The sequence below is a fragment of the Fusarium pseudograminearum genome, chromosome 3, assembly GCF_000303195.2.
Source record: "Fusarium pseudograminearum CS3096 chromosome 3, whole genome shotgun sequence".
Lineage (NCBI taxonomy): Eukaryota > Fungi > Ascomycota > Sordariomycetes > Hypocreales > Nectriaceae > Fusarium > Fusarium pseudograminearum.
In genome coordinates, this window is record NC_031953.1 from 6,157,594 (window position 1) to 6,180,277 (window position 22,684).

The 22,684-nt window shown below is 49.9% G+C and overlaps 9 protein-coding genes across 9 annotated transcripts, besides 2 other annotated features; 5 read left to right on the top strand and 4 right to left on the bottom strand.

Annotated features, from left to right (window-relative positions):
• Positions 1-865: 865 nt before the first annotated feature.
• On the top strand, positions 866-2,808 carry FPSE_06051 (uncharacterized protein; the record flags this gene model as incomplete). The annotated part of the gene is made up of 5 exons (XM_009259169.1): positions 866-1,476; positions 1,523-1,577; positions 1,627-1,686; positions 1,733-2,261; positions 2,309-2,808. The coding sequence occupies 5 exons, from the start codon at positions 866-868 to the stop codon at positions 2,806-2,808; spliced, it is 1,755 nt and encodes a 584-aa protein (XP_009257444.1).
• An 877-nt stretch (positions 2,809-3,685) lies between these two features.
• FPSE_06052 (uncharacterized protein) lies at positions 3,686-5,003 on the top strand (the record flags this gene model as incomplete). The annotated part of the gene is made up of 3 exons (XM_009259170.1): positions 3,686-3,735; positions 3,796-3,897; positions 3,956-5,003. 3 exons carry the CDS (start codon positions 3,686-3,688, stop codon positions 5,001-5,003), a joined length of 1,200 nt encoding a protein of 399 aa, XP_009257445.1.
• Positions 5,004-5,380: 377 nt separating this feature from the next.
• On the top strand, positions 5,381-7,021 carry FPSE_06053 (uncharacterized protein; the record flags this gene model as incomplete). The annotated part of the gene is made up of 3 exons (XM_009259171.1): positions 5,381-5,550; positions 5,610-6,732; positions 6,797-7,021. The coding sequence occupies 3 exons, from the start codon at positions 5,381-5,383 to the stop codon at positions 7,019-7,021; spliced, it is 1,518 nt and encodes a 505-aa protein (XP_009257446.1).
• Positions 6,873-6,925: a repeat region.
• Positions 7,022-7,664: 643 nt separating the features above from the next.
• FPSE_06054 (uncharacterized protein) lies at positions 7,665-8,182 on the bottom strand (the record flags this gene model as incomplete). The annotated part of the gene is made up of 2 exons (XM_009259172.1): positions 7,665-7,695; positions 7,851-8,182. 2 exons carry the CDS (start codon positions 8,180-8,182, stop codon positions 7,665-7,667), a joined length of 363 nt encoding a protein of 120 aa, XP_009257447.1.
• A 976-nt stretch (positions 8,183-9,158) lies between these two features.
• Positions 9,159-9,678, bottom strand: FPSE_06055 (uncharacterized protein; the record flags this gene model as incomplete). The annotated part of the gene is made up of 2 exons (XM_009259173.1): positions 9,159-9,245; positions 9,301-9,678. 2 exons carry the CDS (start codon positions 9,676-9,678, stop codon positions 9,159-9,161), a joined length of 465 nt encoding a protein of 154 aa, XP_009257448.1.
• Positions 9,679-10,343: 665 nt separating this feature from the next.
• Positions 10,344-11,078, top strand: FPSE_06056 (uncharacterized protein; the record flags this gene model as incomplete). The annotated part of the gene is made up of 4 exons (XM_009259174.1): positions 10,344-10,366; positions 10,529-10,656; positions 10,709-10,811; positions 10,979-11,078. 4 exons carry the CDS (start codon positions 10,344-10,346, stop codon positions 11,076-11,078), a joined length of 354 nt encoding a protein of 117 aa, XP_009257449.1.
• A 649-nt stretch (positions 11,079-11,727) lies between these two features.
• On the bottom strand, positions 11,728-15,539 carry FPSE_06057 (uncharacterized protein; the record flags this gene model as incomplete). The annotated part of the gene is made up of 2 exons (XM_009259175.1): positions 11,728-15,270; positions 15,321-15,539. 2 exons carry the CDS (start codon positions 15,537-15,539, stop codon positions 11,728-11,730), a joined length of 3,762 nt encoding a protein of 1,253 aa, XP_009257450.1.
• Positions 15,540-16,346: 807 nt separating this feature from the next.
• Positions 16,347-21,027, bottom strand: FPSE_06058 (uncharacterized protein; the record flags this gene model as incomplete). The annotated part of the gene is made up of 3 exons (XM_009259176.1): positions 16,347-16,586; positions 16,710-20,087; positions 20,134-21,027. The coding sequence occupies 3 exons, from the start codon at positions 21,025-21,027 to the stop codon at positions 16,347-16,349; spliced, it is 4,512 nt and encodes a 1,503-aa protein (XP_009257451.1).
• Positions 17,256-17,333: a repeat region.
• Positions 21,028-21,409: 382 nt separating the features above from the next.
• FPSE_06059 (uncharacterized protein) lies at positions 21,410-22,438 on the top strand (the record flags this gene model as incomplete). Its single annotated transcript, XM_009259177.1, has 3 exons — positions 21,410-21,563; positions 21,623-21,858; positions 21,911-22,438. The coding sequence occupies 3 exons, from the start codon at positions 21,410-21,412 to the stop codon at positions 22,436-22,438; spliced, it is 918 nt and encodes a 305-aa protein (XP_009257452.1).
• Positions 22,439-22,684: the final 246 nt, after the last annotated feature.

The window sequence follows — 22,684 nt, forward strand, 5'->3', positions numbered from 1 at the left end:
TGTCCATTTTCTCTTGTCTAATGCTGTTGGTTCTGGGATTAATAGTGAAACCTGTGCCTTTTCACCATCATGTAGGGTGGTGGATTCATGGCAAGGTGTAGCCGCCAGAGGTTGTGACTTGTCGAATCATGGTTGAGCGGTAGTTTTTGGAAGCGCGTAGGAGGGAGACTCTATTCTTCAGCTCACGGCCGGGGAATGTTGTGCATGGTTCCCCGGCGCTTAATGTGAAACGAAGGGGACAGACACGGAGAGGGAAAGGCAGATTCTTGTTGTCAGTGTAGTAGTCGATTATAACAAATATAGAACAAGTCCAAGGTGGGAATAATATGGATCTAGAAGAAGTATCATGGATCAGTCCAGGCCATCGAGTGTTATCATTGTGTTAGTTGGTGTCGGAATTAGGCCCACATGACTCATACTCATCGCCTGCAGTAGCCTTCTTTGTGTCAGGGTATTATCTTGGAACGAATACTTGGACATAAGCTGTGTAACTATAATGAAAGCAACATAACATTGAGTTCAGATTCCAACCAACTTATTTTCCTCCTTTCCAAACTATTATCCCAACTCTCGCACATCAGCTGGACATTTAATTAGTAGTGTCAGTCTAGCGAGGTCGCCTGTCAACATCCCCACGTGCGCTGTGCACTCGACCATCAACCCCCAAACTTACAGGGTCTTTAGCACATGTCTCTCGCTAATTAAAGCTCCTGGTTCGCTTGAACTGCCAACCGACGTCATTTCTCAAGTATCACCAACCTCACCTCATCTCACTTCACCCGAGTCTCGGCTTATACGTAAATAAACTTTTTAAGTATAAACAAACTCCCGCCCACTCCTATGGGACGGCAACGGCCAGCAAATCATGTTTCGAAGGCTTTCTCTCCTCTCTTCAAATGCAGTGCGGGCAGAGTACCAGCCTCTTCCTCAAAATGACAACATCAACGAGTCGCAAGGCACCATGGAGGATGCTGAGAGAAGTCAAGATGTAAGAACTGAGCCTTATCGCGATGCCGCGGCCATGCTTCTCATCAAAATGGGTCGTTCGCCAGATGAGCACATCACTGTTTCACCAGCCGACGATGCCCGCATCCTTCGTCGCATTGATCTCGCCCTGCTTCCTTTGATGCTATCAGTCTACTTCCTCCAAGCTCTCGACAAAGCAACATTATCGTACGCTTCGATATTCGGGCTCATCGAGGACACCAATCTCCAAGGCGACCAGTACTCATGGCTCGGAAGTATTGTTTTCCTTGCGCAGCTGATTATGCAGCCTCCGCTTGCGCTTGCACTAGTGAAGCTGCCCATCGGAAAACTCACGAGTGCCATGGTGTTAGCCTGGGGAACTACACTGATTCTCATGACCTGGGCGAAAGATTTCCGAACGTTGATGGTTGCCCGGTTCTTTCTGGGTGCTTTTGAAGCTAGTATTGGACCGAGCTTCATCGCTATTACCCAGATGTGGTGGAGGAGAAGGTATGGTTGATGTCTGACGAATAGAGCTGTGTCTAATGTTTCCAAGAGAGCAAACACTAAGAATCGGATCGTGGTACTGTATGAATGGGTTAACATGGGTGGTGAGTATATCTCTTTTCTGTTCAAGACCATGCTGACATCGCTTCCTAGCTTGGCAGTCTTATTACATACGGACTTGCGAGTATCGATTCCAAAATGAAGCCCTACCAGGTATGTCAAAGATGGCTGAATAGGGTCAACCGGCTAACACGGAAAGATCATCTTCCTCTTCTTTGGCGCCATCACGGTGGGAGTCGCCTTTATCATGTTCTTCTGGATGCCAGATTCACCTACCGAAGCCAAGTTCCTCACTGATGAAGACAAGATCATTGCGATCGAACGCCTTCGCAACAACCAAATGGGCGTCATGTCTCGCGAGTGGAGGACTCCCCATGTCGTCGAGGCACTGAAAGACCTCAAGACATGGTACTGGGTCGCCATGATCTTCTGCATCTCGGTCCCTTCCAATGGCATTTCGACTTTCGGTCCTCTGATCATCAAGTCATTTGTGTCAGATCCCTTTCAGACCATGCTGTTCAATGTGCCTGTTGGCATTTCACACATCATCGCCGTCTCTTTGAGTGCTTACGTATCCATGAAGTGGAAGCTCAAGGGTCCAGTCATCGCCATGCTATGCGTGCCACCCATCGTTGGATGTGCTATCCTCTTGCATTTTGCGCATAGCCTTGAGAATAAAGCTGCGTGTCTAGCTGGGTATTTTTGCTTGTGTACCTTTACTGGAATTAGTAAGTACTGTTGATTGTGCTCTCGATGTTGATCTAACAAGTCGCAGCCCCATTAATATATTCATGGTCAGCACAAAACACAGCAGGCGACACAAAACGTAAGACTACTTCGGCACTCATCTTCATCAGTGCCTCGGCCGGCAACATTGTCGGTCCCCTCCTCTACTCACCCGACGAAGCGCCAGCATATACTCGTGGTCTGCGAGCCAACCTCGCACTCTACGTTCTCGTCGTTGTCCTCGTTGCGGGCACGTCTCTACATCTCTCTCGCCTAAATCGACTTCACAGCCAACGTAGAGTTGCACTTGGAAAGAGTGCCATCCTGGTTGATCGAAGTCTTGAGACGGCGGAAGAGGTGGAGAGGATAGAACACATGGAGAGAACATTGCGAGGAGGCGTTACGCTTCGCGAGGCAATCGGTGATGAGCATGATAGGATATCACAGGCGCATGATGTGGAAGGCGACAGGACGGGACAGAAGGACGGTGATAAAGGGTTTGGAGATACCACGGACTTGGAGAATGAGGATTTCCTATTTGTGTTTTGAAGAGTCCTGTACGACTGGACCAATGGGACGACTTGCGATGATTCATAGATACCTTGCATAGAATGACTTTTACGATCCGCGGCTTTTTCATTTCAAGATGCTGCATCATCTTACAAGACTGACGCATTACTAGTTTGTTTCACTTAATCTTCTGAATAACAACCATTATAATGACCCAGTGTAGTTATGCTATTATTGGATTCCATAATCGCCAAGCTCCCAAGGCCATGGCAAGCTGTGTTGTCATGCATCTAGACCTAGACTACCCCAGCTGCCCAGCAGGCGTGTTACTAAAAAATAGGGACTTAAAGTCATACAGACGAAATCATTAGTCCACTCTTAGGCCATACATATACTAAGAGTGATCTAATATTTATATTCACCACTAAATCAGTACCAATTTTTATGCAACCCAGCTGTCCAGGTACGACATATGTAGCATTGCCACGTTTGGGCACCGCCACTCTTGGCCGCTCAGGCCCAAATCAACGCCGCAGATGACGACGCAAAGAACATGGATTGTTTGGGCTGCTTGTTGAGCTGAAAGATGGCGGCTGAGTAAGAGAGAACCGGATGCCTCCGCGTTTATTATATCACTGATTATTTGTCAAGTCAAACCTCTCTTTGATATATATTTATTTGCTTTAGTTACAATCCACTCCATCTTGATCTTCTCAAAGCTGAAAGTAATTCATTCCCCACTCCACACCCCTCCAAGTGCCCCTCCATCATCACGGATCCTACGCAGAGACGGCCAAGACTACGGCTTGGAACTTGTACCAGGACGAGTCTTTTACTTATAAGCGCCGTTTTCGCTGCATTAGTTGCAGTATTTCTATCAAATACCTCTATACCTAATCTCTCTACTTCAATCAAAATGGGTGGTGGACCCGAAGGTTTCCGCACCGTTGCGTATTTCGTCAACTGGTAAAAAGCTACCCTGTATGCATCTCATCACATTGACAGCTCAGCTAACGCACACAACAGGGCCATCTATGCACGAAAGCATCGCCCTCAGGATCTTCCCGTGGAGAACCTGACTCATATTCTTTACTCGTTCGCTAATATTCGTAGCGACTCTGGCGAAGTGTAAGTTGTGTCACCTCAGTCTAATTGTGGAACCACTCAGCTCACATATCCCACCCAGCCATCTCACCGACTCATGGGCAGATACCGATATTCACTGGGACGGTGATTCCTGGAATGATGTCGGCACCAACCTGTACGGTTGCATGAAGCAGCTCAACCTCTTGAAAAGACGTAACCGAAACCTCAAGGTTCTTCTCAGTATCGGAGGATGGACTTTTAGCAGCAACTTCAAGGGCCCCGCCAGCACGCCTCAAGGACGCGCCACATTCGCCAAGAGCTGCGTTGATCTGATCAAGAACCTCGGGTTCGATGGTATCGACATCGATTGGGAGTACCCTCAGGATGCCAACGAGGCTAGAAACTATGTTGAGCTTCTAGGCGCTGTGCGTTATGAAATGGACGCATATGCCCAGACTCTGAGCCGACCTTATCACTTTGAGTTGACTGTGGCCTGTCCCGCTGGTGCGACAAACTTCCAGAAACTTGATATTCGTGGAATGGATCGATATCTCGACTTTTGGAACCTGATGGCCTACGACTATGCCGGCTCTTGGGACCAGACCGCGGGTCATCAGGCCAACCTGTACCCATCTCACGACAACCCAGTATCAACCCCATTCTCTACTTCTGCCGCCATCGACTTTTACGTTCGCAGCGGTGTGTCCCCTTCAAAGATAGTCCTCGGCATGCCACTCTACGGCCGAGCGTTTCAAAACACCGACGGTCCCGGCCGCCCCTACCAGGGCGTTGGAGAAGGTACCTGGGAGCAGGGAGTCTACGATTACAAGGCACTTCCTCTAGAGGGCGCACAAGAGTACGGCGATAGAGGATGCTGTGCCAGCTACTGCTACAACCCTCAGACGCGTACCATGGTCACCTACGATACGCCGCGGGTCGCCTGGGACAAGGCCGAATATGTGAGAAAGTGGAAGCTGGGAGGCGCTATGTGGTGGGAGAGCAGCGCGGATAAGGAGGGGGAGAAGAGTTTGATCACAACAGTTGTGAATGGATTCGGAGGACAGGGAGCGCTCATGAGACAGGACAACTGTATTGAGTATCCTGCGACCAAGTATGATAACTTGCGCGATGGGTTCCCGAACAATTGAGGCGCCAAAGTGGAGTTGGTGGGTCAGGAGAAGGAGGAACATTGATGACAGTCTGTAACGATTCTGCTTTTTCTTGTATTGATATCATAAGTAAATGAATAGTAAAAATATGCGCTATGATTCTATCCTTTTATGTGGTCGTAGCGATGTGGTAAAAGACCCAAACCCTTAGATTCTGATGCACTTAGACTTCTACAACCAAGTTTGTTAAAGTCACGTGCCATATCTCTAGCCACATGAGCCACATTGGCCCGTGCGCAAGCTGCCAGAAAATTTCCACCCGCAAAAAAAGTGTGAAAATCTTAAGTCTCGAGCCATCACCAAACCCATCCGACGCGGAACCATTCCCAATTGCGGCACCAGCAGGGAACGAAATCATGTCGCACATCGACTACGCCCTTTACGAGAGCCCCGTGGGCTATGCCATCTTCAAGGTGGTGCATCAGCAGGATGCGGTCGGATTGAAGTTGAAGGAGACTCAGGCCGCCACCAACGATCTCGCAAAGTTCGGCAAGATGGTCCAGCTGACCAACTTCAGCCCTTTCAGGTATTTTGAACTCGGTTTCGTGATACCAGAAGATGCGCGATTACTAACTGTCTGCAAAGGGGCCACGTCGAGGCTCTCGAGAACATCAACCTCGTCACCGAGGGTATCGTCTCTGACTACCTTAAGTCTGTCCTCGAACTCAACCTTCCCCAGACGAGCGGCAAGAAGACCAAGGTCGTCCTCGGTGTTTCCGAGAAGAACCTGGCTGGTGCGATCAAGGCTCAGTTCCCCGGCCTCGAGTGCGAGACCGCCGATACCTCTGACATTGTCGGCGACGTGATTCGCGGTATCCGACTGCACGCCGACAAGCTTCTCGGCGGACTCAAGTACGGCGATGTCGAGAAGGCCGGTCTGGGTATGGGTCACGCCTACTCCCGCGCCAAGGTAAAGTTCAGCGTCACCCGCAACGACAACCACATCATCCAGGCCAGCGCGACCATCGACTTCCAGGACAAGGGTGTCAACCAGTTCTACATGCGCGTTCGCGAGTGGTACGGATGGCACTTCCCTGAGCTCGTCAAGATTGTCTCCGACAACTACACCTACTGCAAGCTCGTCCTCGCCATTGGCGACAAGAAGAGCTTGAACGACGACAAGCTCCACGACATTGCTGCCCTTGTTGAGGAGGACGGTGAGAAGGCCCAGGCCATCATCGACGCCGCCAAGGTCTCCATGGGTCTCGACATCGCCGAGGCTGATTTCGAGGTCATCAACAGCTTCGCCGAGGCCGTCGTCAAGCAGGCCGACAACCGCAAGTCCACCAACCTCTACCTTGAGAAGAAGATGGGCGACATCGCCCCCAACCTGCAGACCCTCATTGGCACTCCTGTCGCCGCCCGCCTCATCTCCCACGCTGGTTCTCTGACCAACCTCTCCAAGTACCCTGCCTCTACTCTCCAGATTCTCGGTGCTGAGAAGGCTCTCTTCCGTGCTCTCAAGACCAAGAGCAACACCCCCAAGTACGGTCTCATCTACCACAGCAGCTTCATCGGCAAGGCCGGTGTCCGCAACAAGGGTCGCATTTCTCGATACCTTGCCAACAAGTGCAGTATGGCCAGTCGTATCGACAACTTCTCCGAGGAGCCCTCCACCCGATTCGGTGAGGCTCTCAAGCAGCAGGTTGAGGACCGATTAGAGTTCTACGCTACTGGCAAGAAGCCCGCCAAGAACGCTGACGTTATGGTACGTTGATTCCATTCGTGATTACTGATTACTGATTACTGATTAATGCTAACAATCTATGCAGAAGGATGTCATGGACATCATGGACGGTGGTGACGATGCTGGCTCCGACGCGGAGATGGTCGACGCTCCCGTTGTTGAGAAGAAGTCCAAGAAGGAAAAGAAAGAGAAGAAGGACAAGAAGGAGAAGAAGCGCAAGCTAGATGAGGAGGCCCCCGTTGAGAAGGAAGCCGACGGTGAGAAGAAAAAGAAGAAGAAGAGAAAGTCCAAGGCTGCGGATGACGAGTAGAGCTCTTCCAATCGTTTGCCAGCGTCTGGACATGCCTTCGTGTCTCGTAGACACTAATTTGCTCCAGCGCTGAGAACTTTCGGGTACGGGGATAACGGGAGATGCATCTTCAGTCATGATAGACGTTGCGCAAGGGTGGTCGGACTCGGGATTATAAAAGCCAGGATCTTCCCGCCAAGTACGCAGCGATGCCGCCAACTTTGAGAAGTTCCTCGTTCTACGAGTCCACTTCTTTTGCAGTTGAACATCGCGAGGACCCTTGAACGGGGTCCTGGGCGGGAGATCTGGCATCCTCGAGACGTCCTTGCGCAATTGTTTGAGGAGTTTTTGTAGGATCTGATCTGGCTTTTGGGCGTTTGAGGGCATTTGGCTTGATGTAAAACTGTTTTTCACTACGAGGGAAAACTCATACCCTTTGTTTACAAAAACACGCAATTCACTGAAGACTGAGCATTGAACTGTGACTGTGATGATGAGTGAGGATAATTGAATTAACGATTCAATAGACAGCCTAGACAGCTGACCTACTGATTTTGTCTCCTATGCTCCAAGAGGCCAATCTTGCCTGATGCCGTGGACCGAGTATCCCTGGCCTTCGTGGTTTGCGGCCTCTTGAGAACGCTCTAGCAGAAAAGTTGACCTCTCAGGTCTTGGTGTACAAAATACTAAATAGCCTAAAGAGTGTAGTCTAAGTAGCATAAGCTGATCTACTAATTTCGTCTCTTATGCTTCAGGCGGCTTAAGTCTCTGATACTAGATTCCAAGCTCCTAGTTTATATTATTAGTATGTACTCGATACATCAATATGTCTGGAGTACCGAAAACTTACTCTATAGCCTTCTGAATGTCCTCCGGCTTTGGATACACACTTGATTGAACTGGGAAGAGTTTGCTGAAGAAGCTTTGCTTCGGTTCGAGCTTTAATATAGCAAGGAGTTTTTTGCGCAATATTATCTCCTGCTCCAGATCTGATTCTGATTTTCGAATCCGCTTGATCTGGGCGTTGCGTATAGTCTGCCCATAATTCGATTGTCGGCGAAAGTTATGTGCAGATGTGTACAAGTTCCTTGAAAGACATGGTGTTTGGTGCGCATAGTGTCCTGTGAATCGAATGATGGCGTCGGATGGTTTGCAAAACGATCTGTAGAATCTCGAAAACATGTTGGGTGCTTTGTAAATTATAACATTTACTAAATGTTTGGAAGAAGCGATTGTTAGTGATTGCTTACACTTGGTGCTGGATCGAGTGGGCAGTGACTTTGAAGTTGCTTGATGTCGTGTAGGAGAAAGAAACAGCTGTTATATGTACAGCCCAGAAGAAGCTTCTTTTATCACAGCATACATGTTCTTGATAGGAAATTTAGTTATTAAGAAAACCTTGATTTGATGTATTGCGTCTTTGATCCATATGGATCCTTTATTGAACATTTTGAGTATATTGAGAAGGCTAGGCCTCTGGCTTATAGGTCATCCTCAGGGTATCGGGAAAATTGACTACTATGAACATAAGAGACAAGATTATTAGGGCAGCTTATGCTTCTTAGACTACTTATCTCTATCCTAAGACTTAGGAGGTCAACCTTTCTGCTTTCCAGTAGGTCATAAAAAATAAAGAATGGTTTGAAGAGATAATGGGGGTGGGTATGGTGCAACTAATAAAGCTGGCTAGACCGAGTATCCCTGGCCTTCCGCAGTTTACGGCCCTTGAGAAGGCTCTCCACTCCCCATGTCTTGGTGTTGGGTGCTCCACCAGGGCAAACAAGGCTCTGCCGAGACGAATTTCACCAGTAGACAACAAGAAATTACTGCGAGGCTACGAAATTCAATGAATAAATTGCTAGTGGACGAACAATTCGAAATAACTTGGGCAGCCAGATCAACGTATCATGCTACAGCAAGTTTGGGCTGGCTATCAGATCGTAAAATCAGCGAATGTGGAGTGGCAAATATCATGGCGCACAATTTCTACAACAAACGATCATGGTCACAGGAAAAGATAGTGGTATCAACTTTTTTGTCTTCTTAGCGTGAATGCATTATTTCAGAAACCGGATGTGCTTTGTGCTACAGCCTTTTAACGCCCATTTTTGGCACCCTATCCGTTCCGTCATCAATCCCAATCCCATGTTGAATGCATTTATTGCTTGTCGAAGACGTAGGTCAGGTGGCAGCGACCGCAGTACTGGCGGTCCTGCATGGCAGCCATGAAGACACCAGCGCCGCACTGAGAAAGAATTTAGCAATTGAATGATATAACCAGGTACAGAAGTGATGCTTACAGTGTCGCTGGGGCACTCGCGTCGAAGTCGCTCGATCTTGCCATCAGAGTCGACCTTGTAGTACTTGAGGACAGCCAGCTTGGTCTTCTTGCGCTTGTGCTTGATCTTCTTGGGGGTGGTGTAGACCTTCTTCTTGCGCTTCTTGGCCATACCACCACGAAGGCGGAGGACCAAGTGAAGGGTGGACTCCTTCTGGATGTTGTAGTCGCTCAGGGTGCGGCCATCCTCGAGCTGCTTACCAGCAAAGATAAGTCGCTGCTGGTCCGGGGGGATACCCTCCTTGTCCTGGATCTTGGACTTGACGTTGTCAATGGTGTCGGAAGACTCCACCTCAAGGGTGATCGTCTTCCCCGTGAGGGTCTTGACGAAAATCTGCATGATGCCTAACTGAGACGGTTAGAATCCTTGTCCATAGTGTAGTTGAAGCATTTCGCCGTCTCGTCTCTCGTCTCCGCCCGAGTGCGGTTTCTCTCTAGGATTCGAAAATGAGGGGATGCTCAAAGTCCGAAGCGTCGAGGTGTGCGCAGAGCGGGAAGAATTGCGATCGTGTGATATTGAACAAAAATAAGGAAAAAAAGGCAATTCTCAAGCAAAAGGCAACGAAGCCCTCACTATAGAGACAGAGACAGAGACGGGTATTTGCAGCATCTTTCAGACGTACCTCGACAATAAAGCTTATTGCCTTCCTAAGCAATCCTCAGATGGTGCGAATGGGTTGAAGAATATCTTTTGGTGGAGGTGGCGCCGGTTCAGAAGTTCTCAAACCGAGGAAAGTGGGGTCACGTGCCTAGGGTTTTTGGCAGGTGCGGCCCTGCCTCGCTCCTGCCGGTTTGCTTGGTGCAGGTGGGGTCACTGAACCAGCGCTCCTGCAAGCGATCCCACCCTGGCTCTTGCCCTACCTCCAACCCACCAAACATTCGAAAAGTGGATTGCTCTGATCGTCAACGCCTTTTTGACAAACGCACATTCTAGTGAGTCTCTTCTCTTCTTCTTTCTTTCTTCACTTGCGTGGACCTGAATTAACAACAGCAGCAACCGTCAAAATGGTCAAGAAGAGAAAGAACAAGTACGACTTCCCTTCCTCTGCCTCGCCAGCCAGCCCCCTACAATCGCATCGCAATACCGCCGACGACGACGCTTTCTAGCTCGTGTCGCGATATGATGCTCGACGACGATTGAACGGCTCTGGCATTTTCGCACCTCGAATCAAATGCTAACAAGCTCCTAGCGGCCGAAACAAGAAGGGCCGCGGCCACGTCAAGCCCATCCGATGCAGCAACTGCTCGCGATGCACCCCCAAGGATAAGGCCATCAAGAGATTCACCATCCGCAACATGGTTGAGTCTGCTGCTATCCGTACGTTCGCAAACTCGACACTCGCTCCGATCAATCGCTTACAATTTCACAGGTGACATCTCCGATGCCTCCGTCTTCGCGGAGTACACCGTCCCCAAGATGTACCTGAAGCTGCAGTACTGTGTCTCTTGCGCCATCCACGGCAAGATTGTCCGGTATGTTGTCCTCCTATCCAGGAGTGTGACGACTGCGCCATGGTTGCGTATGTGCTTTTAGATGAACCTTGGCGGTACCATATGAAACATATTCCAGCCTGCTCCAGCGCAGTTGCATGCTCCTGGTACGTAATTAATGATTTATGAAAACTGACATGATATAATAGTGTCCGATCCGTTGTCGGCCGACGCAACCGTGCCCCTCCTCCTCGCGTCCGCTACAACAAGGACGGCAAGAAGATCGTCCCTACTGCCCCTAAGGCTTAGATGGGTTGATACTTGGGATGGAGTCCGGTTATGATAGCAGCATTCAAAAAATGGATGGGATGAATACCTTTGGGATTATGAGACTAAGAAATTCCAAAAATCAACTGGACGACGTTTGATGTCTACGCGTCTTTGACAAATTATTCTGGTTTCTTCGCTTAATATGTGAAATGTTGTGACTACCGTATGCTGTGGCCTTCAGGGGCTATTGAGCAGAGCTCAACGGCCTCAAGTATTGCCAAACTTAATTTCCACAGTCACGTCTAGCTACTTGTGCTGTGTCTAATTTTTGTGATATCATGAGAACGGTGAAGTAACCCTAAATTGCTAGCAATTCGAAGGTCATGACATCAGGAATTGACGCAATTCATTTCTCTGTTCAGTTTTATTACATGAAATATCCCGTTGCCAATATCTGCAGCCAGTTTAAAGTTGTGTGAGCGCCAATGTTTTGCCTGCTGGAACTGTTGACATGTTGTGAGACCACTTCAATAAGTCGACACACACTCATGATGCGATAATAAATCATGTAATAGATCGAATGAAATGAAATAGATTAAACTATGCCTTCTATATTGTCTCCAATTAATTAAACATCCGTCGTTTACTGTTCTGCGTCGTGTTCGACATAATTTACAGTGCAGCTACCCTAGAACCCACCATCGAACTGTACCAAAGCTGTCCCATTCTCCGAACAAGCATACGCATCAACACAAACTCCCCCACCACAGCAACTTCCTGTCAAGCAAACATATCCGTCGCCGCAATCTCCATCGGCCTCGCAAGTGCCTGCAAAGTTCCCGCACTCGGTCCACTCGAATGCGATACCTTCGCCTCCAGCAGTTGTACCACAGACGCACCCCGTTCCTGGTATGATGGCTTCTCGAGGATACGCGCATGTGGCGCCTTTGCCTTCTGCGACTCTGGCATCGGGACAGCATGCGATTCGCGTAGAGTCTTGCACGGTGATGTTGTAGGTCCGTGGTGATTCAGGTGCCCAGTTGAGGGTTGTGATGGCAGGGATCTTGGTTGCGCCAGCGATGAGAGTCAAGTTGAGAGGAATCTCGCCTTCATGAAGAGCCTGGCAGATGTCGTTCTCGAAATTGCGATGCGAATTGTACACATCGATGTACTTCTCCAAGGCGCCCTTGGAAGAGCCCGTGCTCGTGGAGAACATGGCTCCGAGAGCTTGCCAAAGAAGAGTGTAGGCACCAACAGCCTGATCCGCCTCTTGCCTCGCTCTCTCAGTCCGCAAACCTTGGTTGGCAAGGTCCTGTCGAAGCTGTGATGGATCGACAATGTCTTGTCCCGACTCTTCCAACGTGGTGACGACGGTAGACAAGTCAGGACAGGAACCACCAAATGGATCGATGGCGATGAAGTCGATGATGCTATTCTTCACAGCCCACTGACATCTCATCGGGCCAGATTGAGAACCAGGAAAAGTACAGTCAAAATCCCAGCGTCCCGTGTCTCCATCAACGGCGACGTCTGCGCAGGCTGTGTCACCTACCAGAAGCTGAGGATACTGTCTCAGTGACTTGTCAACAACATTGCCGCATTGGTCATGCAAGTACAAAACCTGGCTAAAGTCCATATCATTGGCACGCTTCTGCCGTCTGAGAGCAGCGCATTGTACACCAGCAAGCTCGGCTATCTGAGTGTACATGTCGTCAATTGTGATGGACACGTCGTACGTGCAGTTACTTCCCGAGAAGTGCATACCCTTGGCGTCAAGTGTCACGACATACCCAGCAGGACCCACGACTGAAAGCCGCCCGCGATGAGAGATGTCGACAAAGTATGTCCCGCCTTCTTCATCGCGAACTGTGAGATACAGCGGATTGACGCCGTCGCTTTCAAACTCGACAGACTCTATATATGGCATAGGAATCGAGACATTGTCTTCCCGAAGTCTGGAGTTGAACAACAACGCTCGGCGGGTTGTGTCGCCCTCCGGATCGTCTGGTAGAGTATAGCACGTCTCCTGGGAGAGGGCCGCGGTGCGTGTGACATGTGTGAAGTTGGCTGCGGGGAATTCAGGAACGCCAGTGGAGGTTGCGTTACTACCAGATTCAGAACCGTTGGAACCACTACCAGGCGTTGAAGCCGTGGCCACAGGACTCGAGAAGGATGTAACGGCTTCGGTACTCCCTGGCGCAGAGACTGTTGTGTTACCGCCAGCAACAGCACTCTCGCTTTCGGTACTGGTTGGAACTTCGAGCGAGTCTGTCGGGAAAGGCAGACTGGGAATAGGTGGGATCTCCGAGGCTGGAACACTGATTGTTGGTAGAGAGACAGCACCTGAAATGGACGATGTGAAATTCGACCCGACACTGCTACTTTGAGTAACACTGGGAGATAGCTCAGAGTCTGCTGGAAGAGACGCAGATACTATCGACTCGGAGGAGTCAGTAATTGTGTCAGAACCAGCGGTCTCTGATACACCAGCTGTAGTGTTCCAGCTAGGCACAACACTTCCGTTCTGAGTTGGCATGGACGGGCTTTCAGAAATTGTCGGTAAAGACATAACCGAGGATGGAAGGGTCGGGAAAGGCAAAGAGTTTCCTGACTGTGTCAAACTAATTGTTGGCACGGAAGCATTGCCTGCCGACGGAGAGGTGGTACCATTCCAGCTGGGAGATACAGTGATACCTGACGTCGAGCTTGTCATTTCAGAGGTGACAGAAATAGAATCACTCGGAAGCGATAGTGTTGGGAATGGCAAGAGAGTCCCAGTCTGGGAGATGCTGATCGTTGGCACCGAGACGTTCCCACCCGACGGAGAAGTAGTGATGTTCCAACTCGGCACCACACTATCGCTTCGCCCAGTGCTTGCTATAGACGACGGGCTCGAGGACGACAGAGTCGTAGTAGGGAACGGGAGGAAAGTTTCGGATTGAGATATGCTAATAGTTGGTACAGAAACATTACCACTGGAGGGCAAAGAAGTACTGTTCCAGCTGGGTGAAGAGCTACTACTTGGAGTCGCTTCCACTGAGGATGATTGACTCGGCAATGACAATGTCGAGAGCGGCATCAACGTACTACTCGGTATGCTGAAAGTCGGCACTGAGCCGTTGCCTCTGGAAGCAAAAGTCGTGCTGTTCCAACCCGAAGGTACACTGCCACCAGTCGATGTTCCGGAGGTAGTGGTGACCGGCGTCGTTGGAAGCGTTACACTTGGAAGAGGAATGAGTGTATCGCTGGATAGACTGGGAGTCGGTGTTGTGCCATTGCCCTTTGACGTAGTGCTATTCCAGCCCGAGGCCGTAGTGACGCCCGATAGAACTTCAGACTCTGTGAGCGCCGATGTAGTCGGCAGGGACAACGTTGGAAAAGACGTAAGTGTCACACTGGGTGTACTGACGCTCGGCACAGATACATTGCCAGCCGGCGGAGAAACGGTGACATTCCAGCCTGGGCCAGCACTGGAGCTCGATGAGATCCCAGAGTTAGTGGTCAGTGGAGTTGTCGGCAATGGTGCACTTGGAAAAGGCAGTCCTGTTCCAGGAAGACTGCTACTCGGAATAGTCAAACTCGAATTCCAGCCTGTGGATATTGGTCCAGTTGGACGTGTACCACTCCCCGAAGGACTCGACGTTGAGTTTCCAGGAATAGACCACGGCAGTGAACCGCTTGTGGTCCCAGATAGCGTCATTCCAGGTTCACGGGACTTCGTATTTGAAGGCTGAGGCGTTACATCCGTGCTAGATTGTCGAGATTGGGTCTGGTTGCCAGGTTGGGTGAAAGGGGAGGTAGGTTGTATACCAGACGTTTGGTTCTGGAACTGGGATGGTTCTGAAATAAAACTGTGAGTGTTTGTTGGAGATCCAGTGGTGATGTTCCCTGAGTTGGAAGACTCTGAAGAGGACTCTTCTAGTGTCTCCGTGATTGAACTGCTTGTGTTGGTATATGGACCTGTAGTCAGATCATCCTTTGTCGTCCCGATAGAGGACGTAAAAGCTGATCGAGTCTGATTCCATGATCTGGAAGTCGTTTCAGACACTCCAGAAGTTGTCATTATATCGGGATAGGTCCCTGAAGCAGGCTGTCCCACAGATGCTGATGTTTCCTCCCCAGTAGTCCACGTATCCGAATACTCAACCGTGAACGAATCGTCCTTTGTCGTCACTCCATATGGTTTGCTCGACGTCGTCATAGCCTCTGAGCCCGTAATAATACATCCGCACTGCAGCTAATAAGCATGTCTCCAACACCTCAACAGAGAAGACCACTTACGTAGGAAGCTATCCGCGTCTGATTATACCGCACATACTCAGCAGGAGTACTATAACCTGCACCGCAGTGGTTTCCCTCCAAAACACTCGAGCAGAACCCACCACCATCTTCAACAAGAGAAGAGTAGAGTGCATCGCGAGGACAAGAAACCGTCTCGTTCCAGTTGGCGGGAAACGCAAAGGCCAAGTGAGCGACGAAGAGGAGTAGCAGCATCCACATGATGCCGAACAAACGAGTGTCTTTGAGATGATGATGATGGGTGAAGATGCTGCTTGACTGATTGTTTGGACCTTACTTATAGGATATACAGATACAGCTGTCGCAATTCCTCCCATCGTAGACGCCCAGCCAAGCTTCTGATCCTGCCCCTGAACAACATCCTTGCCAAAGCCAGTCCAAGACAAGAACAACTCCCTAAACAATATAGAATCTGCCGAGACATAAAAACAATGACATCCAAGACACACATGCTGAGCCGAGAAAAGCCCTCCAACATTCGGCACTTCTGCACCTGAATGTGTACCACGGCATGTGCGTCTGCCAAATCGAACGGGTATCGGCATTGTGTCAAAAAAACACCCAAATTCGCGAGTCTAGTCGAAGGTGAGTGGCTTGGAAGATCCTCAATGTCCCAAATCCTGGTCCAGAACGCACTTGTTGAGGTGACACTGGGGGAAAGTTGGGTTCCTGGATCGTGGGACGCGAGTGTGATACAAGTGGCGGCCTGGGGAGGACAACTTCAGGTTGGGTCGTGATGAGTTGTCATAACGGCTTACTTGATAGACGTGGCGTGGTTGAAAGAGTCAACTCTTTGGCATCGACCAAATCCTGACAATGAGTTTTGTTCGGCCTTCAAAGTAATTCTGCAAGTAGGAATATATGCAAGAAACATCAAACATTTGGATATAATCATAAATCTAATCTCCATCGATATCATTAAGGTATCCCCAACCATGCCTGAACCCATATTCATCATCATCGTCATATACAAGACCCAAGTACCTTTTTATCTACCTTTCCTCCCTTCTACCGAAAGGGCAATATCGTGGCGGTGTTCCCCCCTTGGCTTCGTTGCGATGCTTGCTGCTGCGATTGCGGTCTCACGATAAAGTCCTTGTTCTCGATCGTAACACTCTTGGTCATATGATTGACCTTGTACACTCCCACCAGCCGCGCCGCGAGCTCAAACATGTTGTTGCGCAGCGAGATGACGATGAACTGGGCGTTCTTGGTACGCTCCTTGATGTAGTTTGCAACGATCGAGACCTAGGTGGCGTGTTAGCAAGAGTCAGAATACGAAGGATGAGAGCTTCGATTTGGAATGCCCACGCGAGTGAACACTAATGGTCGACTCGCAACCGAGTGTCTCAGGGTCAGGGTGGTACTTACGTTTCTGAAATCCAACGCGGCATCGATCTCGTCCATGACATACAGGGGAGTTGGCTTGTAGTGGTGCAGGGCGAAAACAAGAGCCAGACTGCTGAGTGTCTTTTCACCACCCGAAAGGTTGCTGATGTTTTTCCAACTCTTCTTGGGTGGCATGACACTGAAAAGGATACCTTCGCTGAAGGGGTCCAGACTGTCGACAAGCTCCAGCTCTGCGTTTCCTCCCATAGTGATCATCTGGTACATCTCCTTGAGTCGGAGGGAGATGGCACTGAAACCTTCCATGAAACCTTCCAAGCGTAGGCGGCGCAAGTCGTCACATCGCTTTTTGGCAGAATCTCGCTGTTCAATAGCAGTCTGAAGGTCGGAGGCTCGAGCCGCATGCTCTTCCACTCTCCTTCGGTACTCAGCAAGGACACCAAGATCGACGTTGACGTTTTGGGTCTTTTCTTCCAGAGCCGCAATCTCGCCCTTGAGTGTCCTCTCATTCATATCGGCAAGCTCATCGGGGGTGTATCTCGGAAGCTCGTTAGGCTGCCCATTCATTTGCTCCTCTTCGTCTTCATCTTCCTCATCTTCCTCTTCCTCGTCCTCTTCGTCTGCATCCTCCTGCTCCTCCTCTTCTTCGGGGGCATCTGTCATGTCTACATCATCTTGAGGAGCATCATCCATGTCGATGTCTCCATCATCATTCTGCTGAGGCTTGGGCTGCTTCCGAGGCTTGGAGTGACCATTGGTTGAGCCACCAGTAAGGTCGTCAATGTTTTGTAGGACAATCTTGGACAGCTTGTCATTCCAGTGGCGGAGTCGTTGTTGGTTTTCGGCCAGAGCCTTTTGATTCTCCTCGAGCTTGTTCCGCATCTCGATCTCCATTGCTCTTGTCTCGTTTAATTCGTCTGTCTTCTCATCAAGTTCAGCCTTGAGGGCCTTGAGCTCCTGTTTCTTGGTGGCCAATCCTTCTTCAGCCTCCGCAACTTGTGCCTGAAGCTCTTCGGCTCTCTCGCCTTGGTTGTTGATGTCATTTTCGAGCTTCTCAAGGTCACGAGAGGCGGTTGCAAGTTCCTTGGACGACTTGGCATGGTCTTTTTCTAGCTTGACTTTTTGCTTCTCCGCCTTGACCTTGCGGACCTCAGCGTTGGAGATTTCCTCGTTGTTGGAGGAAATCTCCTCTTTGATCGCATCAACCTTGGTTCTCTGGGCACGGAGCTTCTCACCACCAACTTCCATGATTTTGTTTTGCAGAGTCTTGATCTCTTCCTCAACGCTGGATGTCTCTCCACGGAGCCTCTCAATATCTCTGTTGAGTTTGGCGATTTCCTTTTGCAGAGTAGTAATGCGGCTGTTGTCTGTCGCAGAAGGCTGGTGCTCCCTGCTGACTTCCTTGATGCGTCGCTGCATGTCGGTGATGTTCCTCTCGGCGCTCTCGATCTCGAGGCCGATCTTCTGCATCTTGGTATCGAGCTGGGGAATCTTCTCGTTCAGCTCCTTGAGGCGAGTTTCACACTCTCGCTGGTACTCCTGGAATTCTTGGAACTTTGCCTCCCAACCATCTCGGTCAGTCTCATACTTGGCAACTTGCTCCTTGCTGACATCTGAGACGAGCTTGGAAGACATGAGACCTCGCTTGACAGTTGTACCACCACCGGACATGGTACCGGACTTGTCAATCAGCTCACCGGCAAGGGTAACGACTCGCCATCGCTTGGCACCATACGCAATCCTGTTCGCTTGAGCAAGGTCTGCAGCGACAAGGGTATCCTGCATGGCGTGGTAGAAGGCAGGCCGGAACTTGTCCTCCTTGGCAGTGACGAGATCGAACAGTCGAGGAGCGTTCTCAGGAGTCTGGATTGGCGAAAGATCAAACCTTCTCAGCTTGTCCAAGCAGATAAAGTTACCTCGTCCAACGTTGTTCTTTCGGAGGTACTCGATACACTGCTGACCAGCCTCGACAGACTCGGTGACAAAGTTGTCGAGAGCACCGCAAGCTGTCGAGATGGCCACGTCGTACTTGGGATCAATTGTACCAAGGTTGCCCAAGCGGCCATGGAAGCCATCAATTCGACCTGACTCCCGCATGCGCATCAAAGCAGAAAGCACGTTTCCTCTGACCTGTGTATTAGACAAGTTTGAGCGCGCTTCATCAGCCTTTTGACGAGCATTTGAGATCTTGGAGCGAATTTTGGGCTCCTGCTCGGCAAGGACCGACAGTTCAGACTTCATGTTCTCTGCTTCCTTGAGAAGCTCTGCTTTCTCAGCCTGGCAAGACTTGAGCTCGGCCCGCTTGGCAGACTTGGTTTCTTCACTGGAGACGATCTTCGACTGAAGGTCCTCTAGAGCGATGGCACCAGCATTGGCCTTTTCCTGGAGGATGTTGAGCTCACTCTCAGCAACTGCGGCAGCAGATTGCTTCTGGTTGATCTTCTCGTTCCAGGGCTCAAGAGACTTCTGCAGCGCCGCAATCTGATCAGAAAATTCCTGCGTCTTGCCTTTAAGGCTGTCTCTGATTTGGACAAGCTCAGCCTCAGCAGCCTGAACCTGTTGCTCAAGCTCGGCGATTTCCTGAGTCCGCGTCTCGATCTCTTCTCCGCACTGCTCGATGGTTTCGTCGGCTTCGATTGATGTTGCTTCAGCATTGGCAATTGTCTTCTCGAGTTTCTTGCGCTTGTCATCGAGGAACTTTCGCTTCTCGTCAAACTTGACACGCTCCTGCTCAAACTTGGCCATCTCCTTGACCAAAGCCTGTGTCGATCTTGACTTGATCTCGAACTCCTTGGAACCCACATCATACTCCTGTTTGAGGGTCTTGATGATTTGCTCGCTGCCGTGGTGCTTCTCAAGCTCAGCATCTAGCTGTGCTTGCATCTGTGTGATTGCCTCTCCTGTGACTGTAAGGTTTTCGTTGCACTTGTGGATGAAAAGCTGATAGAGAGCGGATTGTTTCAGTGCCAACTCATTTTCGTCCCGGATAAAAGCAATTGCCTTATCCTTCTTGTCCTCGAGGCTGTTCTTCTCCTTCTCAACGTGTTGAACACGGCCGCTCTTTTCCATGCACACATCGTTGAGGGTTTCCACCTCGGTGGCGGACTCTTCGATAGGAGCCTTGTACTTGGATGTTCCAATAATATCTTCAAGGTATTCGAGCAGACCATCTTCGTGTTCGTTGCCAGCCTTGGCCTTCATTTGAGCGATGGACTCGACTTCACCCTGAAGAATCAAGAAACGCTTGTGGTCCAGATCGACGCCCCGATCGCGGAGGAGAGTTGTGACTGTCGTGAAGTTGGATTCTTTTCCGTTGATGTAGTATTTGCTCGAGTTGTTCTTGAAAGCCCTTCGTGAAATGACAAGCTCGGATTTCGGGATCACCTCATGGCCACCGCCAGGCTAAACAAATTAGTTTGCGATTGCATCCAGAAATCAGTGCGCTTACCTGGTCCATAACCTCCTGAAAGTAGACAGCTACCTCGCAGTGGCCCAAGTTCGGGTGTTGAGCGGAGTTGTGAATCAGAGCGGAAATCTTGCCCTGTCGCATCTTGCTGGCTCGGAAACCGAAGACAAAGAGCAGGGAGTCGATAACGTTTGACTTTCCTGAACCGTTGGGTCCCACCACAGAGGAGAACGATGCATGAAAGGGACCGACTTCTTGTCGGCCAGCATAACTCTTAAAGTTTTCGAGAATAAGATGCGTCAGGACAATTCTCGGCTTTGGTGTAGTGTCTTCAACAGCGGGGATGACCATTGTCCGTGACTTCAACACAATGTCCATAGGCTTTTCCATTATGGTATCCATGGGTTTGATTGGCTTAATCATAGGCTGCGTATCGTCGGCATGCGACGTATTCATGGTGGAATCGGTAATGTCGGCCAGAGCCGCCATTGGCTTCTGTGAAGACTCTGGGGATTTCGGAGGTTTCGGTTGCGGTGTGGGAGGAATATCAGCCGCAGATGCGATAGAGCTTCGAGCCACACTCTTGCGCTTCCTTGGTGGAGGCATGGCCGGCGAAGACATCGGCTCAGGCTTAATTGTCGAATCGCCATCGAAAACCTCGCTGGTATCTGGCGCGGGGCCCGGGGTAGCGGCTGGTGTAGCGGCTGGTGTAGCAGACTTTCTGGGACGACCTCGGGGTTTAGGGGTGGAAGCGACAGAAGGTGCTGGTGTTGTTGACTTGCGCCCACTTCTGGTTGCTCTTCTGGGTGGTTGAGGCTCTGGTTCAAAGTCCTCTTCCTCGTCCTGGACTCTAGAACGGTTGGAAACATCGTCTTCGTCGTCAGAATCAATAATGGCGGTGCGCCTTGCGCGCCGAGGCCTAACAGGGGACGACATTCTGAAAGAGAGTTCTTGTCACAGACAAGACAAAATGCGATAAACTTTATGTAAAGGAAAGTTGGTATAGTATAAACAAAGTAACCCTTTGACCGTTGTGCGTTTAGGTCGGCCTTTGTTGTGTGAAAGGAAGCTGTACAAATTCAACGGTTGCGCCCCGCGTTTGTTTAGAAATGTCCCAACCTGGAATCGGCCATGTAAACAACAAGTACGTACCGGCGCTGGTAGCCCCGCAGCAAGACTTCACGTGATGTCGCGACGGAGCCTCACTTTTTGGCTTGGCCGGTTTCGCGATAGCTTTTTGAAGCTCTTGAGCTAACAATCAAAACATTGCTCTACCGCAACCTCGATCCACTGTTTGATCACCATATTCTTGCCCATCATGTTCGACTATCTCAATCTTCACGATGTCTTCCCTGAAGGGTTAGCGAACCCCTACGATCGCGATACTCAGCGAGAAACAGAGGCGTCTCGCAAGAGTTTTGATGGCGCCTTGTTTATCGATCGTGTTCTCCGAGCTGTTGGAATCACAAAGGGTAAGAAATAATGTTATAGGATATATGCGAAATGACATTTGCTAACTTTACAATTGTAGCAAAAATCTACCCTCCCAAAACCGACAATGCCTTGAAACAGCTTCACCACCAAGTCTGTGAAGCCAACATGTCTACACACCACAAATTCCCCATTTTCTATTATATTCTACTCGATTTTGACCGAACGTCGGGTCGCGACAATGTTTCGGACGTTTTTGTGGATTCATCTGGCATGCCTAAGAAGTACCAGATCTTCATGAAGGGTCTGTGGTATCTCGACCATCGGGACTTTTCGGTAGGATTTGCGAGTGTGTTATTCAATACCGCTGCTAACAATATTCCCACAGACAGCGCTTGAGTATATCTCGCACCCTTCTCTCATCCCCGACTTTGCAGACGACATCATCACCGTCCTGGTTCGATCCGCCGAGGACCATGATTACAGCATCGCGCTATCGTACTTTTACGCCGTGCAGCCTATTCTTAAGACGTCGGCTGCTCTCGAGCTTCTTTTCAATGCGATGGTGCACACCAACATCTCAGAGGCGTTGTTCTACTCTCGAACCTACCCTCCTCATACCCGCGAGCTGCTCTTCCAGAATCTGATTGGTGCTGTCTTGGAGTCTCGAACTGAGGACTTTGCGGACCGAGCCACTGAACTCGCCTTCTTGCCCTTCGATAAATCTGAGGAAGCTTGGTTCGAAGAGTATCTGCTTCATGGTAACGGAAAGAACCACAAGAAGGCCAAGGACACGCTTGTGATTCGAAAGATTGCTTGTGATCAGTTTTCTGAGGTATCAAAGATTCGACATGGTGGACAATGGTCCGGAATCTTGGATGGAATTAAGGGTGGAATTAGTGGTCACGCGGAGTAGGATCCGCTAACCTGGGACCTGGAGCTGTTGTAGTTGGTGGTTGTGCATAGCGTAGGCGTCTTAGGCTGGATGATAAACGTTCGAGACTTTCGGACTTGATAATCTATTTGCTTTTCTTGTTTCTACCTTGGGCCTGCTTGGTTTAGTGGACACTTGTTGTTGGGTCACAGAAGATAACCCTCATCGCTAGGGGGTCATCCTATAATAGTGTTTGATGCCTGGGATCACAGTCGACGGAATTTGCAA